Consider the following 26,991-nt stretch of genomic DNA (forward strand, 5'->3'; position numbering starts at 1 on the left):
GAGGCTGACATTCACAACATCAATGATGCAGAAAACAGGAGAAACATTGTGCCACAATCCAGCCAGAAGGCTTTTCAATCCACAAATTACCAATGTTTACTGTAGTAACCTTAACACTAACCATGGTATTGCAGCAGAAATGTAGGATATTCATAAAAATTTTTATTATATTATTAATGTACACATGTATTAAATGTATTAAAGGAGTAATAATTACAGTAATTGTTGTTATTAATCTATAGAAGGTTTTGTGCATTTGTATTCATATTACATGTGTTTAGGCAACTGTTTTTCATAAATACCACAGAAACCATATGGTTATTTTTTACCATGGTAGTTGTAATGTTACGTTTATGTTGTGTATCTAGGACATCTGATTAATCCCATATAGGATGTCATATAGAACAGGCTTCAGTTTACTGGTGTTCATTCATTCTTCAGCTTGACCACATGCAGCTATTCCTTTTAGATCAGTGGTTCTCAACTGCCATGGGAACCACATTATCCCATGGTCATTAAGCCGCGACCCAACTTTTTATGAATTTGACATATTTCCTAAAAAATTATATAATTATAAAAATTATAATAAATTTGCTGTTGGCACAAAAATAGTTCACACACACAAGTACCATTCTACTTTACTTAATATACACATAAAAAAAACTGAAAGAATATGACTAATACTGATGATTAAACAGTATAAGGAAGGCTATTAAATAGCAGTCCCAAACTAGTTTTTGTTAATACAATAAAGTTACTAAGTTGGTATGAGCCACCACAGTCATTTCAAAATATACAAACTAACACAAAGTGAAACTAAAGTGGTATTTGGGGCTACAGAAACAACAGTTACCATGGTAAAAACTCAATACTAACATGAACTGTTAATGAATCATATGAAAACTGCTCCTGATGAATAGAATGAACATCATATACTTGCATGCAAATCCTTCCCAGCTAACACACAACATACCAGTTATGTAATTTACTGGTACTTTCTGGTAATTTCATGACTTACTATGACGTTGCATGCATGTAATTTCTTTTGCACTTTATATGTAGTGAAGTGATATATAGCGTGCACCTCTGCATAACGTCTGGCAGGACAATAAAGTTTGTTTTTCTGAGGTGAGACTATTTATTTTGTATCAAGTTACGAAAATAACTTTTGACTGACATATAGCCTGACAACATCTCATCTGCCCGCAGATACTGCATCAGGACAGCACACACTCTTTACTTAAACTGCATCTGACAGAAGAGCAAACAGCTTTCACATGTCTTTCAAAATAAAAGTTTTGCATTAGAGGAACATTTGGAACTAAGTTTTTTGTTGTTGTTTTTTATTTCATTTTTATTTGTCAACAATTTTCATAACAGTGTTTTAATTAAAATATTTTCATTATCGCCATGACAGACACATCCAGCTCTGTCGAGTACTCATTTTTGAGACCTATCAGTACTCAAAATGAAAAACTGACAAAAATGCCAACCCCTAATTCAAACCACAAATGTCTAGGTGACTTAAACTAGTTTAAAGCCAGAGGCTGACATTCACGACAGCAATAATGCAGAAAACAGGAGAAACATTGTGCCACAACAATCCAGCCAGAAGGCTTTTCAATCCACAAATCACCTTAGTAACCTTAACAGTAACCATGGTATTGCAGCAGAAATGTGGGATATTCATAGAGAATTTTATTATATTATATTATTAATGTACACGTGTTAAATGAACATGTATCATGATCTACAAATGTATAATAACAGGGCTCCAGACTGTGACTAAATGGTCGCTGATCTCGATCACATGACACTGCTTACAACACAGTGCTGGGAGATCCAGTGAGAAAGCATTTGAATTTGCCGCAAAATTAATAACATCACTGCGAGATCTAGTGGGAAGCATTCAAATTCAGCACAGAATTTTCTGCTTTAAAACACAGATATAATATCAAATAGTGCTGACGTGGAAACCAAGAGAAACATTGTACCACGAACAAGTTAAGGCTCCTCAGTCCACAAATCACCATAGATTTAATGTAGTAATGCTTAGTGAAACTATGGTATCGTGGCAGAAATACTCGAATGCTTTTACATTATTCATTTCAGGGTTCATGCAAACCTTTGAGAGTGATTTTTCAAGCATTTTTCAAGGACTTTTTAAAGTGCTTCACACTTTTTCAGCACTTAAAAGCTCTAAATATTATCCCATTTTAATGTTATGATTTGTAAAACTAAAACGTCAAAGATGAAGGAAAACTTACACTTCTTGGCAAACAAAACTTATTATTATTTTTTTTTAAAAAAGACATGAAATTACCACTAGATGGCAGCAGATGAGCACTTATTGACTCCCTAATATATGGAAAAGTATGAAGTCTCATGAAAAACAAAAACTTCTTGAAATTTTGACTAAATTACACAGAAAGCAAGTAAAGAGCGCTCCTTTTATAAAGCTGTCAGTCAGTTCAGTATGGTACATTTAGAGTAGAGTGGAATATTTACATTTTCCCCATAGAAATGTTTTTGCACTCTTAATAAGTCAATTTGATCTGCATATCAATTCAAGCTCAGTGCTTTACGGTCAAATTTCCAATGAATAAACATGTAATATTAGTAACTGCACTTAATAGTGCAAAACAATAGTAATATGATTAAATTACAATTATGATTAAAAAAAAACCTAGCACCACAAAATCAGGTGCTGGCGCCAACTTTTGTAGCGTCACCGCTCAAATATTAGTCTGAAGCCCTGAATAATATGGAAGACCAATGGCTAATTTTAATCGAAGTAGAGTCTTAACTCAGTCAGTCAGGTTATTTAAATTTTAAGCTTATGTCAAATGTGCATTTCCCAGAGACAAAACGTGAAACATTATTAATATTTTAAAAAGTTGTTACATGACACCTATTTCGGTGATATCTGTCAGGTAGTAGGGACTGTAGTATAGTGTATGTGATGTTTTGTACATCATTACAACAAGCTATATGTTTGTCCTACAACAAACCACACAAACATGGCAGCTAATCCACAGTCAAAGCTTTGTGTGTGTGTGTGTGTGTGTGTGAGAGAGAGAATGTGTGTGTGTGTGTGTGAGAGAGAGAATGTGTGTGTGTGTGTGTGAGAGAGAGAGAGAGAGAGAGAGAGAGAGAGAGAGAGAGAGAGAGAGAGAGAGAGAGAGAGAGAGAGAGAGAGAGAGAGAGAGAGAGAGAGAAAGAGTGAGAGCATGTTGCATTATATATAGAGTGTATGTGGTTTGTAAAAAATAAGAATGGATGGATGATACAGACATGAAATTCACTCATGTGTTTATAAATACATTACCAAAGACAGATAAATGCGGTATGTTCTCTCATGGGAACAATAAAATTTGGAGCTTTGTAAACCGGTTTTGGGCTTGGAACAGAAACAAGCCCTATTACTCTAGCCTCACATAGTCAGACATCTGACTAAACAGTAACAGGTCTGGTGTACACTTCAGCTTATTCTGGACAAGAACCACCCACTAGACAGGAAGAGACTGTCTGACCAACTTAAACAACAGCTCATTATGTTTTTATGTGCCGTTTAGAGGCGGAGTTATCGGAAAAACATCATACTGGAATATACTGATATGTAAAAATTAAATAATGCTGTGAAAGTCTCCATGGAATGGCTATAGAGAAACCACTGGAAAATAGCAGAACATGTTTATATACTGTTTAAATACTGATATTATGTCAGAGTATGTCAGAGAAGCGAGTACACCCCTCACATTTTTGTAAATATTTTATTATATCTTTTCGTGTGACAACACTGAATAAAATGACACTTTGCTACATTGTAAAGTAGTGAGTGTATAGCTTGTATAACAGTGTAAATTTGCTGTAACCTCAAAATAACTCAACACACAGCCATTAATATCTAAACCGCTGGCCACAAAAGTGAGTACACCCCTAAGTGAAAATGTCCAAATTGGGCCCAAAGTGTCAATATTTTGTGTGGCCACCATTATTTTCCAGCACTGCCTTAACCCTCTTGGGCATGGAGTTCACCAGAGCTTCACAGGTTGCCACTGGAGTCCTCTTCCACTCCTCCATGACGACATCACGGAGCTGGTGGATGTTAGAGACCTTGCGCTCCTCCACCTTCAGTTTGAGGATGCTCCACAGATGCTCAATAGGGTTTAGGTCTGGAGAAATTCTTTAGCAAGGCAGTGGTCGTCTTGGAGGTGTGTTTGGGGTCATTATCATGTTGGAACACTGCCCTTGCGGCCCAGTCTCTGAAGGGAGGGTATCATGCTCTGCTTCAGTATGTCACAACATGTCACATGTTGGCATTCATGGTTCCCTCAATGAACTGTAGCTCCCCAGTGCCAGCAGCACTCATGCAGCCCCAGACCATGACACTTCCACCACCATGCTTGACTGTAGGCAAGACACACTTGTCTTTGTACTCCTCACCTGATTGCCGCCACACACGCTTGACACCATCTGAACCAAACAAGTTTATCTTGGTCTCATCAGACCACAGGACATGGTTCCTTAGTCTGCTTGTCTTCAGCAAACTGTTTGCGGGCTTTCTTGTGCGTCATCTTTAGAAGAGGCTTCCTTCTAGGATGACAGCCATGCAGACCAATTTGCAGCAGTGTGTGGCTTATGGTCTGAGCACTGACAGGCTGACCCCCCACCCCTTCAACCTCTGCAGCAATGCTGGCAGCACTCATATGTCTATTTCCCAAACACAACCTCTGGATATGATGCTGAGCACGGCGAGGCCTGTTCTGAGTGGAACCTGTCCTGTTAAACCGCTGTATGGTCTTGGCCACCATGCTGCAGCTCAGTTTCAGGGTCTTGGCAATCTTCTTATAGCCTACGCCATCTTTATGTAGAGCAACAATTCTTTTTTTCAGATCCTCAGAGAGTTCTTTGCCATGAGTTGCCATGTTGAACTTCCAGTGACCAGTATGAGAGAGTGAGAGCGATAACACCAAATTTAACACACCTGCACCCCTTTCACACCTGAGACCTTGTAACATTAACAAGTCACATGACACCGGGGAGAGAAAACAGCTAATTGGGCCCAATTTGGACATTTTTACTTAAGGGTGTACTCACTTTTGTGGCCAGCAGTTTAGACATTAATGGCTGTGTTGAGTTATTTTGAGGAGACAGCAAATTTACACTGTTATACAAGCTGTACACTCACTACTTTACATTGTAGCAAAGTGTCATTTCTTCAGTGTTGTCACACGAAAAGATATAATAAAATATTTACAAAAATGTGAGGGGTGTACGCACTTCTGTAAGATACTGTATGATTTGATTATATTAAAAATTAATTTATTCCTGTGATGTCAAAGCTGAATTTTCAGCAGCCATTACTCCAGGCTTCAGTGTCACATGATCCTTCAGAATTCATTCTATTATGCTGATTTGTTGTTCAAGAAATATTTCTGAATATTATCAATGTTAAACTCTTTTAAAATTATGCCTCTAAGCTTCCAAACAGTGCTCAACAGTGCTCATATCAAACCAATACCTTGTAAACACAACTTTGTTTCCGTGTGGACTGAAAAAAAACCCTGTGTCTTTGAAGTCAGCCAATCAAATTAGAGCATGCCAGACTGAGACAGTACTTTCCAGTTTTGTGTGTAATATGCATCGTCAAGCAGTCTGTGGGTTGACACTACTATTCCAAAAGTTTGATACTTAGAAAACCCACATACTGATTAAAAAATGCTTTGAATGCACCGTAAGTCACTTTGGATAAATGTCCCTGCCAATTCAATCCTCTACGGACACACTGAAGCTCGAGTTTGTGAATTTGTTAGTGAATTTTTTTATTTTACTTGCCAGACTTTTTTTCTTTTTTTTTTTTTTTTACATGGAATGCAAGAACAACGCAAATGAATAAATTCTATATAATTATATTTAAAATGTATATTTAAAGACAAATAAACTGTCTAATAAAATAAACAAGTCAAACTACAAGCAATAGCACAAATAAACACAAAAAACAAAGATACCAGTACAATAAACAGTGCTTTCAGGTTTTTCAGATAGATCTAACTCTAATTAGATACAGATTAGATAGATTACGTACCAAAATTGAATAAAGAAATAATGAATAATAGTAATAAAATATAAAATAACACTAAATACTTCAATACTGTATAAATTAAATATAAATCAATCCTTATTAAAAAGTTACAAAAGTTATTTAGTCAAGAGCAGTGAATGATTTTTGCAGTCTTTTATTGTTTAACATGAAAAACACAGCAGCAGGTTTATTGGGCCGTGTTCATTTTAAGACATAATGCACGGATCCAATATACTGATACTGTTACATGTGCGTTTCCTCAACTGTCTATGTTCATTTAAGACATAACTGACTATGTTTACTAGGATACTTGCCAAGATGAGCATTTTGACATAATTTTGTGTGAAATGGTCTGTTCAAGCGCAAAAAGACATGAAAGAGAGCTCAATTCAGTATTCGAGCACTGTCATGCGCGGGTTTCTGGGTGAGCTCTTTGAATGTGTGCGCACACAAAACTTCTCACACAGTGCACAAATACCAAATTGAGCTCTCTTTCACATCTTCTTGCGCTTAAATGTTTAACTTGGCAAGACTAAAAACGCGTGCAAATGTCAAACTTTCATGACGATGCAGCACTGGCCTGATTCCGACAGTGACCGTTTGGTCAACTCTTGGCCATCGGGCAGTCCTTATTGTCAAGCCCTGCATTTAGATCGACCATTTATGTGGCATAAAGCCTCTCTCTTTTTTTCATGTTGAGTGTGTTTGTGTGTGAGAAAAAGCAACAGAGGGCGCTCTCAGCCAAGTGACGGTGCATAAAGCTTAGCGGGCAATGAAATTATATCTGCACTAAACTTATTTTTTGCTTCTAACTCAATCACAGACGAGTGAAATCGTACAATTTATTAGCCATTGGCTCATTTCACCTAGCGTGAAATTTGGATGCATATGCAAGTGATTTACTCGCATTGTAGAGGTTTCCAAATACATAAATGTAAATGCCCAAAACATGCCACAGGCATTTTCCTCTATATGCAAACATAAAACATGCAGCTCATTCTAAAACAAGGAAGAATGCAATAGAAAGTAGAAAGATAACCCACAGCTAAAAATAAAATCCAAGATGAAACCTTTTTAGACAAACTAAACACACACACTGTGGACAATGGCAGTATTCACATCAGAGGAGCAGCCCAATCAAAAGAACCATTAACAAGCGCATGAATCCAATCCCCCCCGACCAAGAAAACACACAAACACACTCTCATCTCCGGCCAGTCGACGCAGTGCAGTCACAACCAAACACGACAGCAACGTCCTGAACCTAGCAGTAATATCAAGGCAGTAGGAATGGAGAGAGAGTAAAAAAAAATATGATTTTAAAATGACCTTAAACAAAATTAATAAATGCAACTAAGAATAATAAAGCAAGAGTTTATTGTCGTCATCATCATCATCCTTATCAGCATCTGTTCCTTCATTTTAAAGCTAAAGTGTGTAATTTTTTTGGATGGAAAAAAATACTTTTGGACAATTTTTTTTGCATTTCCTTTTGGTGCAGAAATTTCACCTTTAAATTTTAGCAGTTGGTCACAAAAGAGAAAAATACAGCATCTGTAGCACAACCACACTGCAGATCAAGAGCAAGCCACAGCAACATTGCAACATCTGTGTTCTCAGATATGTTCTCAGATATTAAAGAAAGCTGTTGAAACAGTATTAAAATATGACTCATTCACTGCCACTGAAACATTGTCTCTAGTTCAGCCTTTGACCCTTCAAAATGCATTTGAACCACACAAATTCACACTTAGAAAGTTAAAAAAAGACTGGAAACATTGAGAGAGATGCAAAGGCCTTGTCGCCTTGGTAATGGCATAGAAATACCATGTCTCTGTGTGTGTGTGTCTTAGTCACTGAATACAATAACACCACTGTGAGTTTGTTGCATCTGTCTCTTTCTTCTCCTGATGAGCAGCATAAGTGTGGTTATTGTAGCTCTTAGCGAAATGTGACAATCACACACACACACACCCTCCCCCACACACGTTTAAACCTGAAACCTCCAAACCTCAATCTCTCTGCCTGTACGATCACCTATATTCTCCATCGTTAACCTTTTTTGCTATTCCAGTGGCTGGTGACCTGAAATAGTTACATTATTCTTTACATACCATTCAAAAGGTTCATTTTTTTTTTTTAAAAAGCAAGGATGCATTAAATTGATAAAAGTAACTATAAGGATCCTATTTCAATTCTATTTCAAATAAATGCTGTTGAATCTTTTTAACTTTCTATTCATCAAAGAACCTTGAAAAAATATATATTGTGGTTTTCAAAAAAATATTAAGCAGAACACCTGTTTTCACCATTGAAAATAATAATAATAAATGTTTATTGAGCACCAAATCAGCATATAAGAATGATTTTTGAAGGATTATATGACACTGAAGACGCTGAAAATTTAGCTTTGCATCACCGGAATAAATCACAATTTACAGTATCTTAAAATAGAAAACACTTATTTTAAATTGGAATATTTCACAATATTCACAACATTTGCGATATGATGCACTAAAAGGAAATGCTATAAATATACAAGGGAAAGACTTTATTTCAGTGTCAGTGTGGACAACAAAAGGTCATTGCTAAAGCAGAAAAACATGATTTGCCATCCATTATTAACTTGTTATGGAAATGTGTCTGATAATGAGACAGTTGAGCAGGTCATGTGATCTCAACATTGCAGCCAACATGAGAAATATGTAAATATTATGTAATCTCACATGTGAGCTGACGTAATTTTAAACATATGTGTCAAAAGTGCTATATTTCTAAAAGTGTAAAACTCTTTATGAAGTGAAATATTCTGTGATCTTTATGAAGTTAAGATGATCACAAAAGTAACACAGGCACAAACACACCTAAACACACAAAGTTCTAAACAAAGACATCGCAGAACAAAACGTGTCTTGCCTTAAAGGTGTGGTGGACTAACTGTATGACTCAAACATCACACAATAGCTTTAGCTTCATCATGGAGCTCCTCTGCCCTGTGTGACATTCCACAATCACTGAGCTCAGAGACGCACAGGAACACACCCTCTCCACCATAACTGCCCTTCACAAAGACATCTAATGACTCACTCACAGACTACATGACATGACTGCAGGGCTGACACAGTCATTTAGGGTGGACAATCAAGTATCATAAATATGATCATCAATATGATCAGTTAATCTAGGCATAAAATGATTGATCACTGCATTACATGTATGATCTCTTATTGCACAAATCTTTCATTGCATTAAGTGGTTTACGCAATCAAGGAGGGACGATACTGCATAAACACATTTGCTTACCGGGTAAGATCATGAGGAATAACTTGCCTCATCAGTCCTCAAAATGAGAAAACATATGCAGCTGAACTTTAATGCCAAGTAGAGATAAACAATAATATTAAGATAAGCAAGATACGCTTTGTCCATCAAACAAAATGACGTAATGTAAATTACTGCAATTGCAGTTTATTATCATACAAAAAGCAAAAAACACAAGCTTTTTATTAGGTTATGTTGAAACATTAAATATAATGGTAAAAGAAGGGAAAACTGAGGGAATTGATTCTTATTTCCAGAATATCGTGTCATGTTTTGCTTGCCCCACAAAGTATTGTTTTAAAGCAGGGGTGTCCAAACTCGGTCCTGAAAGGCCAGTGTCCTGCAGAGTTTAACTCCAACTTGCCTCAACACACCTGTCTGTAAGTTTCTAGTACGCCTAGTCAGACCTTGATTAGCTGGTTCAGGTGTGTGTAATTGGGGTTAGAGCTAAACTCTGCAGGACAGTGGCCCTCCAGGAGCAGGATTAGACACATCTGTTTTAAAGGGATAGTTCACTCAAAAATAAAAATTCTGTCATCATTTATTCCCCCTCAAGTAGTTCCAAACCTGTATGAATTTCTTTGTTCTGCTGAACACAAAAGAAGATATTTGGAAGAATGTCTGTCAAACAGATGTCGCCCCCCAATTACTACCATAGTAGGAAAAATACATACTATGGTAGTAAATGGGGGGCGAGATCTGCTTGGTTACAAACATTCTTCCAAATATCTCCTTTTGTGTAAATGATGACAGAATTTTCATTTTTGGGTGAACTATCCCTTTAAGATCATTTTGGTCAGACCTGGTCACATGTTTAAAAGGATCTGGCAACACTGTCTCAGGTTTCATTAGGGTTAGTTCACCAAAAAATGAAATTTCTGTCATTAAGTACTCACCCTCATGTCATCCCAAACCCGTAAGACCTTCGTTTGTCTTCAGAACACAAACTAAGATATTTTTTTATGAAATCCGAGGGTATCTGATCCACACAGCAATGTAATTGCACCTTTTGAGGTCCAGAAAGGCATTAAAGACATCGATAAAATAGTCAACGCGACTACAGTGGTTCAACCTTAATATTTTGAAGAGATGAGAATACTTCTTTTTGTTCGCTATTTTCGTTGCAGAGCTTCCGTGTTTATGTCCGAATGCGGGCTCAGTATTGGCTGATACTGAGCCGGCATTCGAACGTAAACACGGAAGCTCTGCAATGAAAATAGCAAACAATGACAGAAGAATTTGTCGAATAAAGTCATTACTTTTGTTTTGTTTTTGCGTACAAAAAGTATTCTCGTCGCTTCATAATATTAAAGGAACACTCCACTTTTTTTGAAAATAGGCTAATTTTCCAACTCCCTTAGAGTTAAACAGTTGAGTTTTACCGTTTTCAAATCCATTCAGCCGATCTCCGGGTCTGGCGGTAGCACTTTTAGCATAGCTTAGCATAGTTCATTGAATCTGATTAGACCGTTAGCATCTCGTTAAAAAATGACCAAAGAGTTTCAATATTTTTCCTATTTAAAACTTGACTCTTCTGTAGTTACGTCGTGTACTAAGACTGAAGGAAAATTAAAAGTTGCGATTTTCTAGGCCGATATGGCTAGGAACTATACTGTCATTCCAGCGTAATAATCAAGGAACTTTGCTGCCGTACCATGGCTGCAGCAGGCGCAATGATAATAGGAAAAATATTGAAACTCTTTGGTCATTTTTTAACGAGATGCTAACGGTCTAATCAGATTCAATGAACTATGCTAAGCTATGCTAAAAGTGGTACCGCCAGACCCGGAGATCGGCTGAATGGATTCGAAAACGGTAAACCTCAACTGTTTAACTCTAGGGGAGTTGGAAAATGAGCCTATTTTCAAAAAAAGTTGAGTGTTCCTTTAAGGTTGAACCACTGTAGTCACATCGACGGTTTTAACGATGTCTTTAATACCTTTCTGGACCTCAAAAGGTGCAATTACGTTGCTGCCTATGTGTGGATCAGATACCCTCGGATTTCATCAAAAATATCTTAATTTGTGTTCTGAAGACAAACGAAGGTCTAACAGGTGTGGAACGACATGAGGGTGAGTAATTAATGAAAGAAATTTCATTTTGGGGTGAACCAACCCTCTAAAAATATCTTTATTTGTGTTTCTTTAATTGTGGGGCCCATCAACTGTTACCCATATTCTTCAAAATATTTTCTTTTGTGTTCAGCAGAAGAAAAAAATTCAGGTTTGGAACAGCTGCAGGGTATGTAAATGATGACAGAATTTTCATTTCTCACAGTGCATCCTGTGCAATGAAGCCCACGATTGCCCTTGTAATTTGCTTCAACCTCTTCAAAATGTATAGAAGAAAATTTTATGCAAGATTCGAGGGTTTTTGCATGTGTGTGGAATTGGAAGCAAGCAGAATACGGCTGTTTTTGAGTTTAAACACGAACCTCAGAATAGATTCTGAAATTCTCAAAATTGAATCAGAATCATTGGAGAGAATCGCGATGCATGAGAGAATCGTTTTTTTTCTCCCACCCTAATGTTAAATAATCATGATTACAATAGTGACTAAAATAGCTGTGATTATGATTTTTGACATAACAAACAGGGTTTGCGCTAAAGTAGTTTTGTTAAAAGAAACATTAAATCAGCCAAAATAAAATCTACAGTAACAATGATGACAACCACAGTCATAACAACAACAAAAACTTTTATTTTCTTTGACACAGAAAATAAAATGAGGTTAATAAACAATTTAGATGGCAGAAAAAGAATAAGACATCTGCTGTGAACTAAGAGCAGCTGCAGTGAATTCAAATTAGTATGACTAAGTAAAACCCAACAAACAGCAGCGGAGCGGAGACTCAGATGGAAACAGGAAAACGCAAGTACAGGCCCGTTATGATCATCATGGCCAATGAACCACAGCTGCTCTGAAGCAAAGTCATCATCTCTCTGTCAGACATACACAAAAAAAATTCAAAACACATGCAGGGTTAGCCCAGCCTTCACATTTGTGTGCTGTTTGAAATGATGACGTGATGAAGTTAGCCAGCAGCTGTAAACCAAAAGAAAAGCGTGACTGTGCCAGAACACTTAAACACAGATACAGAGAGGAAAAGAGAGATACGGCGAGTAAAAGAGGTCGCAGAGGCTGGATAATGCCTTTCTCTCTGGCTCTCTAGGACATGTGTACTACATAACGGCTTGTTTGTCCTGATGAAATCACAACAGTAACCATATCAGTTTACCATTCACAGTTCACATGACCAATCAAGCACTCACATAAGTCATGACGTCATTTCAAAGAAACACAGACTGAAGTGCAGCCATTAGAACAAAAATGTGTTTATTTATATTAGTACAAAGTGAGAGATCCAAAAAGTTTTAAGTTACATGGAAAAATCTGTTAACATCTCCACATTTCCTAAACAGCACAGGACCACGTTGAAGTATGCATTTTGAATTCTGCAGTCTTTGCTCATGGAAACTAAATTCTAGACATTTGTGCGCCAATCATCCAAATTGTAAATGCTACAGAACTAAGTACTCTGGAGCAACTCAAGGCAATAGCATGACAATGCTGACTGCATCAAAACAAGAACGCCAGTAGACTGGGAAAAATATAAATATATAAATACGGGTAATGTATATATTACTTGCCAAAAATCTATTCAATCAGAATACACAGTTTTCAGTGGCCTGCCGATAGAGAAAGATGCTTTTCGTTGTGGAATGGTGCAACAATGACAACTAGGACTAGTGGCTAATGGGACCATGCTAACCAACCAATACTTGAACCCTTGGAGAGATCATATTCATTTCCAGTTAATCTCTTGCTTCTTTCTTTTTTTCTTTACTGTACCATTTCCACAATAACCTGAGTCCTAAACAGCATAGTAACTGTTTCACCAAACAAGTACTGATGCAGCATGACTGGGTTAATCTGGAACCTCAGGCAAATCATAATCTTCTCAGATGTCTTAAGAGTCACGCAACCTGTCGGACACCTGGATTACCACATATTGTGTATGAACGGCAAGGCCGAAACCACCATGAACACTGAGCAATAACAAAGACTATATATAGAAAGACGGTTCACTCCTATTAGTTATGAATGTGAGGAACTGCAAAGCGCAATATGGCAGAATACGTCCTGCCTTCTAAGTAAAAGAGCCAATCGCTGATTGGTAATGTCATTGCGTAACTGCAACTGGCATTAGAGGCTTACCACAGAAACCTGAGACTCGCGCTTAGGACTGCACATGCGCACTGGCTCATCTAGCCTGAAAAATAAAGTTTTTTAATGCTATTTGAGCATAAGAAACAACATCTATGGGACAGTTCTTGTCAGATTTTGCTGCTGATTTGAAATTTGTTATTTAATTGTGAGTTCGCCAAGCAGCTTTTGAGATTTCAGGATTAAATAGATAGGACTTGGTCTTGGATACCCGAAATAGCTGCCCGGAGGCATTGCAAATATGGCCGCTGAGTAGGGCTGCACGATTATGACAAAAATCATAATTGTCGATTATTCCCTTGAAATTGTAATGCGGGAATGAATAGAGTTATGCGCAGTCCCACGCCGAAATTCAGACCCGGTCTCACCAACACTATTAAACCTGAGAGCATGAGACGATTGAATGAGAGGAGGCGCGTGCGTCTCAACTCGCTGTCAGAGGGGAGAGCAAGAACGCATAGCTAGTATCGGTGTATATCAATACTGCAGAAAGGAGTATTGGTATCGTTTCAGATATTTCAGTATCGGTACATATTGAAATATCAATATTTTTGACAACACTAGTGTGTACACGGCTTTTTAAAAATGGCGGGCTCTGGTGTTTCGCACGCGTTCAACATATCAGCGTACACCTATGACCTTTTATAGTCAGAAGTAGTCGTGATTCGCCTCTCGCAACGTAACATGCTCTAAACACACCTCTTAAACACGCAGAATAATTTAAGTGGATATTTTTCCTTGTAATCGCGCCTTTGAACGACTACGAAATCGTGGCATCCGTAATCGTAATCGCGATTAGAAATTCGATTAATTGTGCAGCCCTACCGCCGAGTGAACAGACTTTCCTTGAAAGGGACTTTGGCAATGATTAATCAAGTAGCCTATCCTCTCCAATACTTGATGTTGCTCTGCTGCACTTCATATTTTTTTTTTTGCCTTGTTTGTTGTTAGGATGACAAAAGTTTAAAAAAGGTAGGCCGGTCTGCCTTAGTGGTCTAAAATCGCTTGTCATAGTCAAAATGCTTGAGGTGGCCAATCAAAACAAAGAAGGGCTTTAGTGTTCACAGAAGCTGAGAATGAAAGGCAGAGCAATACTTTAGTTTTAAAGGTGAAAGAGTTTGAGGTAAGATGAAGCTAAACATTTAATTTGACAACTGTTTTATGACAGAAATGTTAAATAAACCAACAGTAATATCCATTAATGCAAACTACTTTTTTTTTTTTTTTAAATCAAATTTAGTAAATATAGGCTATTATTCTATTAGGCTATGTGATTCATATAATTCATAATTGAATGTGATGAGAAAAGAAACATTAACAGAAACCTTTTCATCACGGGCATTTAAGTCTAAGAGTGAATATGTAAAGAGGGCCTAAAGAGGACTGAGATGATGAGGTCACGATTATCTTATCAGGCCTGGATCATTAAAAAAATGCAGTGGTTACAATGGTTAAGACATTTTGCTCACATATATTTAGTGACGTTGTTAATGACGAATAAAGCATGATATCACATTACAATGCGCGTCAAGCAATACAGCTCCAACAGTAAACAGAGAATGATCACAATATCTACTTATTTTAGACAAAAGTAAATAATTAATTAAATAATAACGAATTAAAAATAAAATTAGGAAAAAAAAACAGTGACATGGGATCCCACAAACCTTTTTTTTTTTCTAGCTGGTAGCACAACCACAGTCTATTCATTAAATGCCGACTCAAACAAGTAAACTCTCCTCCCTACCAAAACATGTAATCAGACTGCCCTTAATCATTAGTAGAGCAGACAAGAGCCAGACAATTAATCTCTTCAACTGTCACAAACCAAAATAAAGGAACATAACAGCTCACCAAGACATTTTTTCCTTTGGTTTGTCCAAAATGTCAACAAAACGCTGTGACAAAAAAGGATATGTGCATGACAGCCATGACAGTCTGAAGCTTGTTTACGCATCCCCATATATAAAATACAACAAGCTCTTCAGGTCTTTTAAGAAGATAGAAGGCTTAAAATAGCCATAACCGTTGGTCAACATGTGTAATGCAGACTATTATTGGGAACTACAATTATAAAGCCTGTAGTCTGGACTCAGCAAACCCTCATGCAAATGCACCACCAGGGGGATGCTAGTTCTTACTATAGGTGTACAATGGATTAGTAACACATTATATTTGCTATTGTAAAAGGGGAATTTGGTGAAATGACTGTTTTGACTGTGCGGCGTTATAGACATTAAAAACAAAAGCCTTTGCAGTGGGGAATAGAATTCAAAGCACAGTGTTATTTAAACGCACCGTGTATTTTGATGACTATTAAATTAGGTCATAATCATATTTGTTTCCGTGTGAAATTATAAGGGTGTGGATGATTATTTTTTTCCTTATGGCAACTAGCAGATGAGCAGGCAGGCAAATCACCGCTGCTGGTCCAGAGATGGGAGCACGAGTGTGATGCGCTGGAATTTCCTCGCTTTTCCCTAGACTATATCTCTATGTCATATCATCCTGATTAACATTTTTAAAATAAATAAGTATTGTATACCAATGGATGAGTGCACACATAATAAACCAGCCACCACACACTGTCAGTGATGGAAAATGCATAGAGCAATGCCCACCTGAATTTCGGTCTCATTACTGAAGCTGCTCCGGCGATCTTGCCATTTTAAAGATGATCGGTCACAAAACCGGCAAATTTCGGCAATCCTTTCTTGTACGAAGCCGTTGGACCATTAGGGTAAGTCGGAAAATGAATAGGGCACCATATTGGATATATTGGATGTGGATGCTCATCTAGAGGAAAATATGAGTCGTCAGGGCGAGCTTCCTCAAGGAGAGCTGCGGTCGACGCCTACAAGTGAAAACCCCGCCCAGGTCCCGCCTACTACCTTGGCCGTGACTTAATAAAAATGCTGATATAAATAATCAAAAGCTACCTTATTACAATAAATATCCGATGAAAACCAATCCATAATGTGAATTTGTTTTCCGTTTATTACAGGGTCTCGTTCAAAATGAACCACAGTGAAATGCTCTAACGTCAGCGGATCTCATGCGACTGACAAACGTTTAACCAATAGGAGGATAGACTAGACTGGAAGAGCCATGATTGACAGCTCATCCCACCAATCCTTTATTTTTCTTAACCTCAGCCACAGTGGGGTAGCGGGCAGGTGATGTTGCGGTGTTGATTGGTGTAACTGTTCCGTTTTGTCCGGTTTATTATCTTCTGAAGATGAGCCACGTTATCCTTTACGATAACTACTATAATTTCTCATAAATCATATACAAAACGGCCGAAAAAAATCTACAGGCCTATTCTTTTTACTTCATAAAATGCTATGTTATGATCCGCTCTCTTCTCCTTAGTGAATAGGTTTAAAAAAAAAAAAAAATCTACATACAGTGGTTGTACACTATTCTGAAATTACTAGTGACAATGTTTATATTTAGCATTTTTCTTTACAAATTATATTATCAGCATAACACTTTTGCTGAAAAATTGAACTGAAAAATGTTTCAGAATTTCAGAATGTCAGAGTATTCAAAGGAAATGTGAGCTGAGTTCAGTCAGTGTCACATATTTTCAGTTGGAGGCACCGCCGGATATTTATAATTTGAGTAATTTATTTTATTTTTATACATCATATTTTATATATAAATTAATTCCTGTTTTAATATATTGTTTTATGTTTTATTTAATTTGCTTCCTAAATTTGGTAGCCTATTTATTTTCTGTACTGTCTATTTTAATACTACATGTCTTGTTAATTGAAAATGTGACAATTATGCCAACAAGCTTTGTTTACTTTTGGCTTTAGTGTTATATAAAAATAGTTTTTATTTGTATAATGTTTTCTTTTTTCGGGTTTAAAAATTCCAAAACCGTTTAAAGGGGAAAACATGTAGATTTTTTTTAATGTGGTCTTCGAAATTTATGTCGCACTGTTTATCATTGAAGGCCAAAAATCAGAATGCATATAGTGACATCGTGTGGACATTTTAGAGTATGAAGGCTGACGACTGGGTTTTGAACCCGCCCACAATATCGACGTGCATTTATGTTACCCAATCATTTTTCTCAACTATGATTGACGTTGAATACAGCCAATGGGAGAGCTCAGTTTTTATTTCCGGGAAGCGCTATAAACTTAAGGCCTAATCACACGGTTTCTGAGTGCCGACGGTCAGTATCAACGTTGCAAGGTAATTTTTGTTTTTGATACATTTACAAATTCTGATTTGTAAAACGCAGAATAATTAATGCTATTCACTTCATGATTTAACCTTATTTTAGAGATACTTTTAGTAACAAATCTAAGTAACTAAACAGACAGTTGTAGACACCTCGCGTTTCTCTAGCCGTGCAGCCTGCAAGGCTCAAAGCCTAAGCGCGCAAACGAAACCGCTTTGCGTCCAAACCGCCTCGTATTTCATGGCTTCACTTATATCAAAATGTTTCATAGTCATCGATATTCTACATACTTTTGGGAAAATACGAATTGTATCGCTGGTTTAGATCAGAAGATCGGTTTAGATGGGACAGTGAATGGCGGCTCTATTGTCTACACGCTGAGCGGCTAAATTGGAGCAGGTTTTACATGTATAGCAACTTGAATCATGGTTAATAGTTTCAGCTTTAACCTAATGTAGGTAGAACTGATGAAAAGAGAACAATATAGGTAATCATTTAGAGAATTTCGAGTTGGATAATGCTATATAATATCTATTTATTAGCTTTTTTCAAAACAGTGAGCAGCATTTTTCTGTACTGTTGGCATAACTGTGATATTTTCATCTATGCGTTCCCTCTTGTTGCTCCCAAAGTTACCATGGCCGAAAACGATGTTGATAATGAGCTGTTGGACTACGAGGAAGACGAGGAGCCGCAGACCGCCGTGGACAGTGCCGTCCCAGCCGGCAAGAAGGAGGTGAAAGGCTCCTACGTCTCCATTCACAGCTCCGGCTTCCGCGATTTCCTCCTGAAACCAGAGCTGCTCCGCGCGATCGTCGACTGTGGCTTTGAACATCCTTCTGAGGGTGAGAATTTGTGTAAAAGTTTATAGGATTAGTTCACTTCAGAATTAAAATTTGCTGATAATTTACTCACCCCCCCATGTCATCCAAGATGTTTGTCCTCCTTTCTTCAGTAAAAAGAAATTAACATTCCAGGATTTTTGTCCATATAGTGGACTTCACTGGGGTACCAATGGGTTGAAGGTCCAAATTACAGTTTCATTGCAGCTTCAAAGGGCTCTACACGATCTCAGACTAGGAATAAGGGTCTTAATCTAGCGAAACGATCAGTCATTTTCTTAAAAAAAAAAAAAAAAAGTATGTACTTTTTAACCACAAATGATCGTCTTGCACTGCTCTGCGACAGCCACGCATTATGTAAGTCAATCGCCTTTTGCAAAAAAAAAAAAAAAGGTAAAACATCAATGTCAGACAATTTTGAAGTTGATGAAGTTTTTTGCAAGACCTTTCCAACGTGATTGCGAAATGCGTGGCGCATCGCAGAGCTAGTGCAAGACAAGCATTTGTGGTTAAAGTATATCAATTTAAATTATTATTTTTTTTTTTTTTTTAAGAAATTGACTGATCGTTTCGCTAAACAAGACCCTTATTCCTCAGCTGGGATTGTGTAGAGCCCTTTGAAGCTGCATTGAAACTGCAATTTGGACCTTCAACCCAGTGAAGTCCACTATATGGAGAAAAATCCTGGGATGTTTTCCTCAAAAACCTTAATTTCTTTTCAACTGAAGAAAGATAGACGTAAACATCTTGGATGACATGGAGGTGAGTAAATTATCAGGAAATTAATTCTGAAGTGAACTAATCCTTTAATGATTTTTAGAGTCCACTGCCATATGTGTAAAAAGATAACTAGTATTAGTAGATCCAATATATGAGCAGTTATATATGAGTATATGAAAGTATGAATGGCCACCATACTTTATTAAATCAGAACATCCAAGTACCATCCACCAAATTACCACCAATGCTCTTTGGGATTTCAGTCAGTATTCGTAGTTTTCACATGATGATACAACGTATTAGGAACGCCCACCTGGAGGGCAAAACAAGGCTTTTCTCCATTGCCCGCCAGTCATTTTTACCAGGCTTGTGCTAGGAACTAATATAGTAAGACCATGATGATGATGCATACTATGTACAGGCAAGCAAATGAACCCAGAATATAAACACGCAGTTTTTTGATTAGCGGTTTTCCAAAGTAAACCATTGTAAAGCGAATGCTTAAACATTTAGTGTGCCGCTTTAATATTCTGGGCTCATCTGCTCGTCTGTGTATAGTATCCATCTTCAATAAGGTTTATACTGAATTTGATCTTTTAATAATTGTTTTAGCCTTAGTTCAATTAGGGTATTTAAGTGGCTTTTATAAATGTACCCTAGAAAAAAACATTACTGGTATGCATCTTGAGTCAAAACAGTGGCACTGACATAATTTAAGAGATGTCAGTGCAAGTTGCTTTCAGTTGAAACGGCTCAAACATGCATTTTAGTCTAGGACAAGCTTAAGCCTTGTTTGTGAAACCAGGGGTAAGTGTTTTAGAACGTCCCGCTGTTTTTAGTGGTTGAAATACTGCAGCAGGTGCTGTATATGAGTCACAAGCATCCAAAACTTGCATTTTGTTCACATTCATTGCTGTCACTTCAAGACAGAATGGACTGATCAAATATACTGTTACAAATGCATTTTCTTAACTGTTTGTTCACTTAAGACAACCAAATGTTTACTTAAGTACTCAGATTTGTATGTGTGTGAATTTGTCAATTTAAATGCAATTAGCCACAAAAAGAACTCAATTTTGTACTCGCGAGCTGTTTCTGAGGCGGCTTTATGTGTGCGTGCTTTGTGTACGTGAGCGCACCATCTCTCAAAGGGCGTGTGAGTGTTGAACGCTTCATTTAAATTGGCAAGACTTAAAAAGATGTGCAAATTATAAACTTTAGTGCCGATGTTGCCTGGCTGTGCAGGTGACATTTTTTAGAGCATTCTTTCTCAGTTCACAAAATGATACTGAACTGACTCCTACTTTAAAAATCTTTGTCCAAGCTACTTGTTTTTTTCTTTCTATAGAATAACTTTTTGAAAGGGCTTTTTTTTTTTTTCTTAATGTATTTTTATTTTTTTCTCCTTTCCTCAGTCCAGCATGAGTGCATTCCACAAGCCATCCTGGGCATGGACATCTTGTGCCAGGCAAAGTCTGGCATGGGAAAAACTGCCGTATTTGTGCTTGCCACACTCCAACAGATTGAACCAGTGGATGGGCAGGTGTGTGTTAATTGCACTAAATCTTACAAACTCCAAAACATGTTATGGTTTATCTAACAATTTCTATAACCAAACAGATAAATTGTCAAGGAATGTTGGGGCACATTGTCATGAGCTTTGCTAGTTTGCTTAAGATTGTCCAAACTAACATTTGTTCCAATAAGTGATTTATTTCTTTTATTTCAGAAAAGTGATTAGGTTTAGCATTAAATCTTCTCACTTGGAAGAATAACCAGCAGTAGACTATAACTCTCTTTTTGCCCTCTGCCATTTTGTCATTGTCTTCTCTGCAGGTTTCTGTGTTGGTTATGTGCCACACACGTGAACTGGCCTTCCAGATCAGTAAAGAGTACGAGCGCTTCTCCAAGTACATGTCCAACGTTAAGTGTGCCGTCTTCTTCGGTGGCTTGTCCATAAAGAAGGATGAGGATGTATTGAAGAAGAGCTGCCCTCACATTGTGGTGGGAACACCAGGGAGGATCCTTGCCCTCATTCGCAACAAGACCTTGAACCTCAAAAATGTCAAACACTTTGTATTGGATGAATGTGACAAGATGCTGGAGCAGCTGGGTGTGTTTTTTTTTTTTTTTCTTCTTTTTTGTATGGGCTGCTATATGGAAGTGGGTATTTAATCATTCACCAGAGGTCTAACTGTGTGTGATTATATATTAGATATGAGACGGGATGTCCAGGATATCTTCAGACTGACGCCTCACGAAAAGCAGTGCATGATGTTCAGTGCCACATTAAGCAAAGAGATCAGACCGGTCTGTCGCAAATTCATGCAAGACGTGAGTCATCCTTTTCTTTTCTCCTTATAAATGTTTTAATCTACAATTTTAATTAGGGTTGTGAGGTTTTGTATGCATGTACCCACAGTCCTCAAACTCCTATCAGATATGGTTTGATACAATGATCCAAGGTGTTCTTCTCTTCTTGCAGCCGATGGAGGTGTTTGTTGATGATGAGACTAAGCTTACGCTGCATGGTCTTCAGCAATACTATGTCAAACTGAAAGACAGTGAAAAGAACCGCAAACTGTTTGACCTTCTTGACGTTCTTGAGTTCAACCAGGTGACTGTCATTTCATCATGTTTTTACAGTCATTGGCTTTGAAAGTGGGCCCTTATCAACTCCAATGGTTTTTGTATGTATTATAGGTGGTGATATTTGTCAAGTCAGTTCCACGCTGTGTGGCTCTTTCTCAGCTGCTGGTGGAACAGAATTTCCCTGCCATTGCGATCCACAGGGGAATGGCTCAGGAAGAAAGGTGAGTCACTTGCTGTTCCCATTAGGGATGTGCCCGAAGCCGAATACCTTATACGGAAAGGAAATGACGTGTACTACAGAGCCCCTAAAGGGAATACACATAAGATGGGAGGAAAAAATATATTTTCTATTTATAATGCTTTCTCTCACAATTATATAGTTGGGTAATTATAATGTAAATAATTTGCCAGCATCAGGAAGCTGCTGTTAATATGTGGAGTATTGAAATTGCTTTTGAAATTTGGGGGTGAAATTTTGCTTTTACTTTCACTCTCGAGATTCGCAATCACACATGCTGTGTGTATACTAGTGAAATGTGTAATAAGTACTGACGTTCCCAAGATTAGATATTTGTCCCTTTCAGGGCTCCATAGACTGCGTTTTGTTTTTTTTTTTGTTTTTTTTTGTTTTTTGTTTTTTTTTTTTCTCGTGCCTTTCCAAATACGGATTTAGTATTCGGGCACACCCCTATGATATTGCAGTGGTTAGGTAAGAAATGCAAATGCTGAAATCATTTCTCATTCTCTCTCCTGCAGATTGTCCCGGTATCAACAGTTTAAAGATTTTCAACGGCGGATCCTGGTGGCTACTAATCTGTTTGGTCGTGGGATGGATATTGAGCGTGTTAATATAGTTTTCAACTATGACATGCCTGAGGACTCGGACACATACCTACACAGGGTATTTATTCATCATGCGCTGTGGCATTCTTCTTTTCAGCATTCTTCTTTTTTTATTAGAAGTAATAACTGCTCAACCCCAAGATTAAAACTAAGTGTGTGCTTGGAAACCAGGACAACTCAACAAGATTGTTAAACTTATCATTCTCCTCACTTTTAGGTTGCTCGTGCTGGTAGGTTTGGCACAAAAGGATTGGCCATCACCTTTGTATCAGATGAGACAGATGCAAAGACCCTGAATGATGTGCAGGACCGTTTTGAAGTCAACGTAGCGGAGTTGCCTGAGGAAATAGACATCTCCACCTACAGTAAGAAATCAGCACATTTATGTTGGTCTCTTTGTGCGTTTAAGATGGGGATGGCCTGATAATACTTTTTTGTATGTTTGATACAGCAACCTTGAGTAAACAACCTCTGTATTGGATGGATACAGAGTATTGAATCAGCTCATCCCTAGTTTAAGAAGTCTCAAGTTTTGTTCATTTGAAATTTGCTGTCTTTGACGTAAAGCTTACTTTCACCAGTGTTTTTTTTTTTTTTTTTTTTTTGTGTATATAACTGTTTGCATCCTAATTAGGGATGTTAACGATTAATCGACGATTGATTAATTGTTAATTTAATCGATAACTGTCGATTTTAAGCAAGGTCATCATTAGAGTGTATAGTTTTGAGGTATGTGCGGCTCATGCACAAAACGCATGCAGCAGACACAAGGAAAACTTTAGCGAGCGTGCTGTAGTTACGTATTCTAAGTATATTAGTGTCTTCAAGCCATGCAATGGATTCGGTAGGCTAGCTGTTTATTTTGAAACATAAATAACCAAGGGTCCAAAAAAAGTAATAAGATCCTGATTGATGAGCGATTAATCTTCCAGCGCTGTTTCAGCTGTGCGCTCCCATTCTGTGACGCATGGTAAATCAAGACTTGTCAATCTGAGCAATCAAACCAATCCAAGTGCTCTCCAGCTGTAAAATAGTGGCCGATTGGTCTCTACACATCGTCCCTACGCTAATCCCGTCTTAATCTAAGCCCTGTCTATAAAACCTATGGTTTACTAATGTTTTGAAAGTTACAAACCAAAACGTGGTGCAAAAGCATCGTTTATACGGTTTACACATGCGTTGGTGGCGCTTTTTCATAGGAATACTTGATAGGGCTGGGCGATATGACCAAAATCTTAGATCATGATATGAGTAATTTTATATCACGATAACGATATACAGTGGCAAGAAAAAGTATGTGAACCACTTGCAGAATCTGTGAAAATGTGCAAAATTTTAACAAAATAAGAGAGATCATACAAAATGCATGTTGTTTTTTTATTTAGTACTGTCCTGAGTAAGATATTTTACATAAAAGATGTTTACATATAATCCATAAGACAAAAAAATAGCTGAATTTATTAAAATGACCCCGTTCAAAAGTTTGTGAACCATTGATTCTTAATACTGTGTGTGGTTACCTGGATGATCTACGACTTTGTGATGGTTGTTCATGAGTCCCTTGTTTATTCTGAGTAGTTAAACTGAGCTCTGTTCTTCAGAAAAATCCTCCTGGTCCTGCAGATTCTTCAGTTTTCCACCATCTTTTGCATATTTGAACCCTTTCCAGCAGTGACTGTATGATTTGAGATCCATCTTTTCACATGGAGGACAACTGAGGGACTCAAACACAACTATTAAAAAAGGTTGAAACATTCACTGATGCTCCAGAAGGAAACACGATGCATTAAGAGTCAGGGGTGAAAACTTCTGAACAGGATGAAGAGGATGAAATTTTTCTTACTTCACTTGAATATCATTTTTTTTCATTTAGTACTGCCCTTCGGAAGCAACAGAAGATACTTGCATGTTTCCCAGAAGAAAAATTAAATACAATTTACCTTGATCTTCAAATTCCAAATGTTTTCACCCCAATCTATTAATGCATCATGTTTTTTTCTGGAGCATCAGTGAATGTTTGAACCTTTTTTTTAATAGTTGTGTTTGAGTCTCTCAGTTGTCCTCAGTGTGAAAAGTTGGATCTCAAAATCATTCAGTCACTGCTGTAAAGGGTTCAAATATGCAAAAATGCTTGAAATCTGAAGAATCTGCAGGACCTGGAGATTTTTTTTTCTGAAGAACAGAGCTCAGTTTAACTGCTCAGGACAAACAAGTGACTCATGAACAACCATCACAAAACAAAAAAACAGTCGTAGATCATCCAGGTAACCACACACAGTATTAAGAATCAATGGTTCACATACTTATGAATGGGGTCATTTGAATAAATTCAGCTTTTTTTTTTTTTTTTTGTGGATTTTATGTAAAATATCTTACTCAGGACAGTACTAAATAAAAAATAACATGCATTTTGTATTATCTCACTTTTTTTGTTAAAATTAACATTTTCACAGATTCTGCAAGTGGTTCACATACTTTTTCTTGCCACTGTATATCACGATATATAGTTCAAGCCCAATTAGGCATCAAAAAGCACTCAGTTTCAGTCCTCACGCGCTCTATGAGCAGCGGCTTCATGTCGCGCGTGTCTCAGACAGCGCTGAGACACAGTCTCTCAGAGAGCGCGTGCATATGCTGAAATGTCTTTCACTGCTAATTGCACTAATATGGTTTAAAACCACTTGTTTTTAAACCGCAATGCTTAAACTCATGCAAATTATAAACTTTTGTGACCGCGCAGCATAGCAACCTCACACGACGGGGACGATCGTCCCAAATCTTTACCAGTTGACATTTTCTACTGGCTAATTGTGTCAGCCAGTATATCGCCCACCCCTACTTATTGTGCTTAATACACTTTAACATCGAGCACGTCTCTAATTCGCGATCGCCTTCTGAGAGAGGCAGGTTTCATGCACGCACTTTGGCAGTGTGCCAGTCAGCACGAGTTCAGGATATGTTCCGCTTGTAACTCTTTTAACATCAAGCACGTCCCGCTCTTTATATTCTCAGTCATGTATTTCGTCACTCTGAAGTGTCAATAGTACAATATATTTACATAATACGATATATGCGATATAGAAAAATCTCTAACGATAGACCTTTTATTTCGTGATAACGATATATCGTCATATCGCACAGCCCTAATACTTGATATAGTTTGGTCTCTAACTGAAAGTTATACTATTAAGTTAGACTTGTTGTATTCTGCTAGTTGAGACCTTTTCAACAATATGTTAACAGATTCATGTAAAGCAGTTTTTTTTTTTTGTTTGTTTGTTTGTTTGTTTTTCTCTCCACGCTATGAAAACAGAGCACTTCTAATGTCAGCAAATTTAAAAGCACTTAAGTCATATTCCCTATATTCATTTTAAAGCCAAGCTTCAAAGCTTTAAAATGACAACTATTTTGTTGGTTAAGCAAGTGGTTTTGAAATAACATAACTTAGAAGTGCCCTCGCTTCGGATTCAAGAGTTTAATTAATCAATTAATTGATTGTTAATTTAAACAATGATCGATTTTGGGAATTTATGTAAATTGACATCCCTACTCCTAACACTTCTCTCTCTCCCTCTCCCTCTCCCTCTCTCTCTTTCTCTTTCTCTCTCTAGTTGAGCAGTCCAGATGAGCTAGATGTGTGCTGAAGTGATGGTGGTTGTCCAGCTCTCCGTATCTGTGTCTCAGTGTAGTTTCTGTGACAGCGGAAGAGAGAACCGCCCAGTTTTATTTTCATATGATAATGCCCTAAAAGCCTCTTTTTCCATTTGTGTACTTTATTTTATTGGTCCAGGGGATTGGTGGGGAGTCCTTTTTTACTTCTGTTAATTGTGGTTGTTTGATCTGAGAATTAAAAACATTTTATACTACATAATTTGTTTGTGTGATATTTGAAATCTTAGAAATTAAGTCAGTTGTCATTCTTGGTGCTTTCTTCCATTCCAGCTACAAAGAACAACTTCAGCATAAACAAAATATATGATTGGTCTGTTATAAATGGACTTAAATTCTCCAAATCCAAAACTTTATGTATGATGTATGCATTTCTGCCTTCTACAATAGGACTTACACTAGACAACAAACTTTCTTTTGTTCCACACATAAAATTAAGAAATAAATGTCTCAAGAAAATGAACATCATAAAGGTACTGGCCAAAACAAAATGG

At 37.4% G+C, this 26,991-nt stretch overlaps 2 protein-coding genes across 3 annotated transcripts in view; one reads left to right on the forward strand and one right to left on the reverse strand.

Annotated features, from left to right (window-relative positions):
- Positions 1–16,539, reverse strand: part of evi5l (ecotropic viral integration site 5 like) — a 56,698-nt gene extending 40,159 nt beyond the window's left edge. For both annotated transcript variants that reach the window (XM_051906711.1, XM_051906701.1), the window contains exon 1: positions 16,255–16,539. The gene's annotated coding sequence lies outside the window, so the exon portion shown is untranslated. The remainder of the gene's footprint in view (positions 1–16,254) is intronic.
- Positions 16,540–17,675: 1,136 nt separating this feature from the next.
- Positions 17,676–26,699, forward strand: ddx39aa (DEAD (Asp-Glu-Ala-Asp) box polypeptide 39Aa). Its single transcript, XM_051906747.1, has 10 exons — positions 17,676–17,842; positions 18,464–18,676; positions 20,809–20,936; positions 21,230–21,506; positions 21,609–21,727; positions 21,879–22,010; positions 22,097–22,206; positions 22,742–22,886; positions 23,046–23,193; positions 26,440–26,699. The coding sequence occupies exons 2-10, from the start codon at positions 18,469–18,471 to the stop codon at positions 26,454–26,456; spliced, it is 1,284 nt and encodes a 427-aa protein (XP_051762707.1). The 5' UTR covers positions 17,676–17,842; positions 18,464–18,468; the 3' UTR covers positions 26,457–26,699.
- The last annotated feature ends 292 nt before the right edge of the window (positions 26,700–26,991 follow it).

The sequence above is a fragment of the Ctenopharyngodon idella genome, chromosome 1 (assembly GCF_019924925.1).
Source record: "Ctenopharyngodon idella isolate HZGC_01 chromosome 1, HZGC01, whole genome shotgun sequence".
In the NCBI taxonomy this organism is placed as follows: Eukaryota; Metazoa; Chordata; class Actinopteri; order Cypriniformes; family Xenocyprididae; genus Ctenopharyngodon; species Ctenopharyngodon idella.

Coding starts and splice junctions, on each gene's coding strand:
- ddx39aa (XM_051906747.1), top strand. CDS start 18,469: ATGGCCGAAAACGATGTTGATAATGAGCTGTTGGACTACGAGGAAGAC. Junction 21,507..21,608: donor CAAGATGCTGGAGCAGCTGG/GTGTGTTTTTTT, acceptor ATTATATATTAG/ATATGAGACGGGATGTCCAG. Junction 22,887..23,045: donor CGGACACATACCTACACAGG/GTATTTATTCAT, acceptor CCTCACTTTTAG/GTTGCTCGTGCTGGTAGGTT.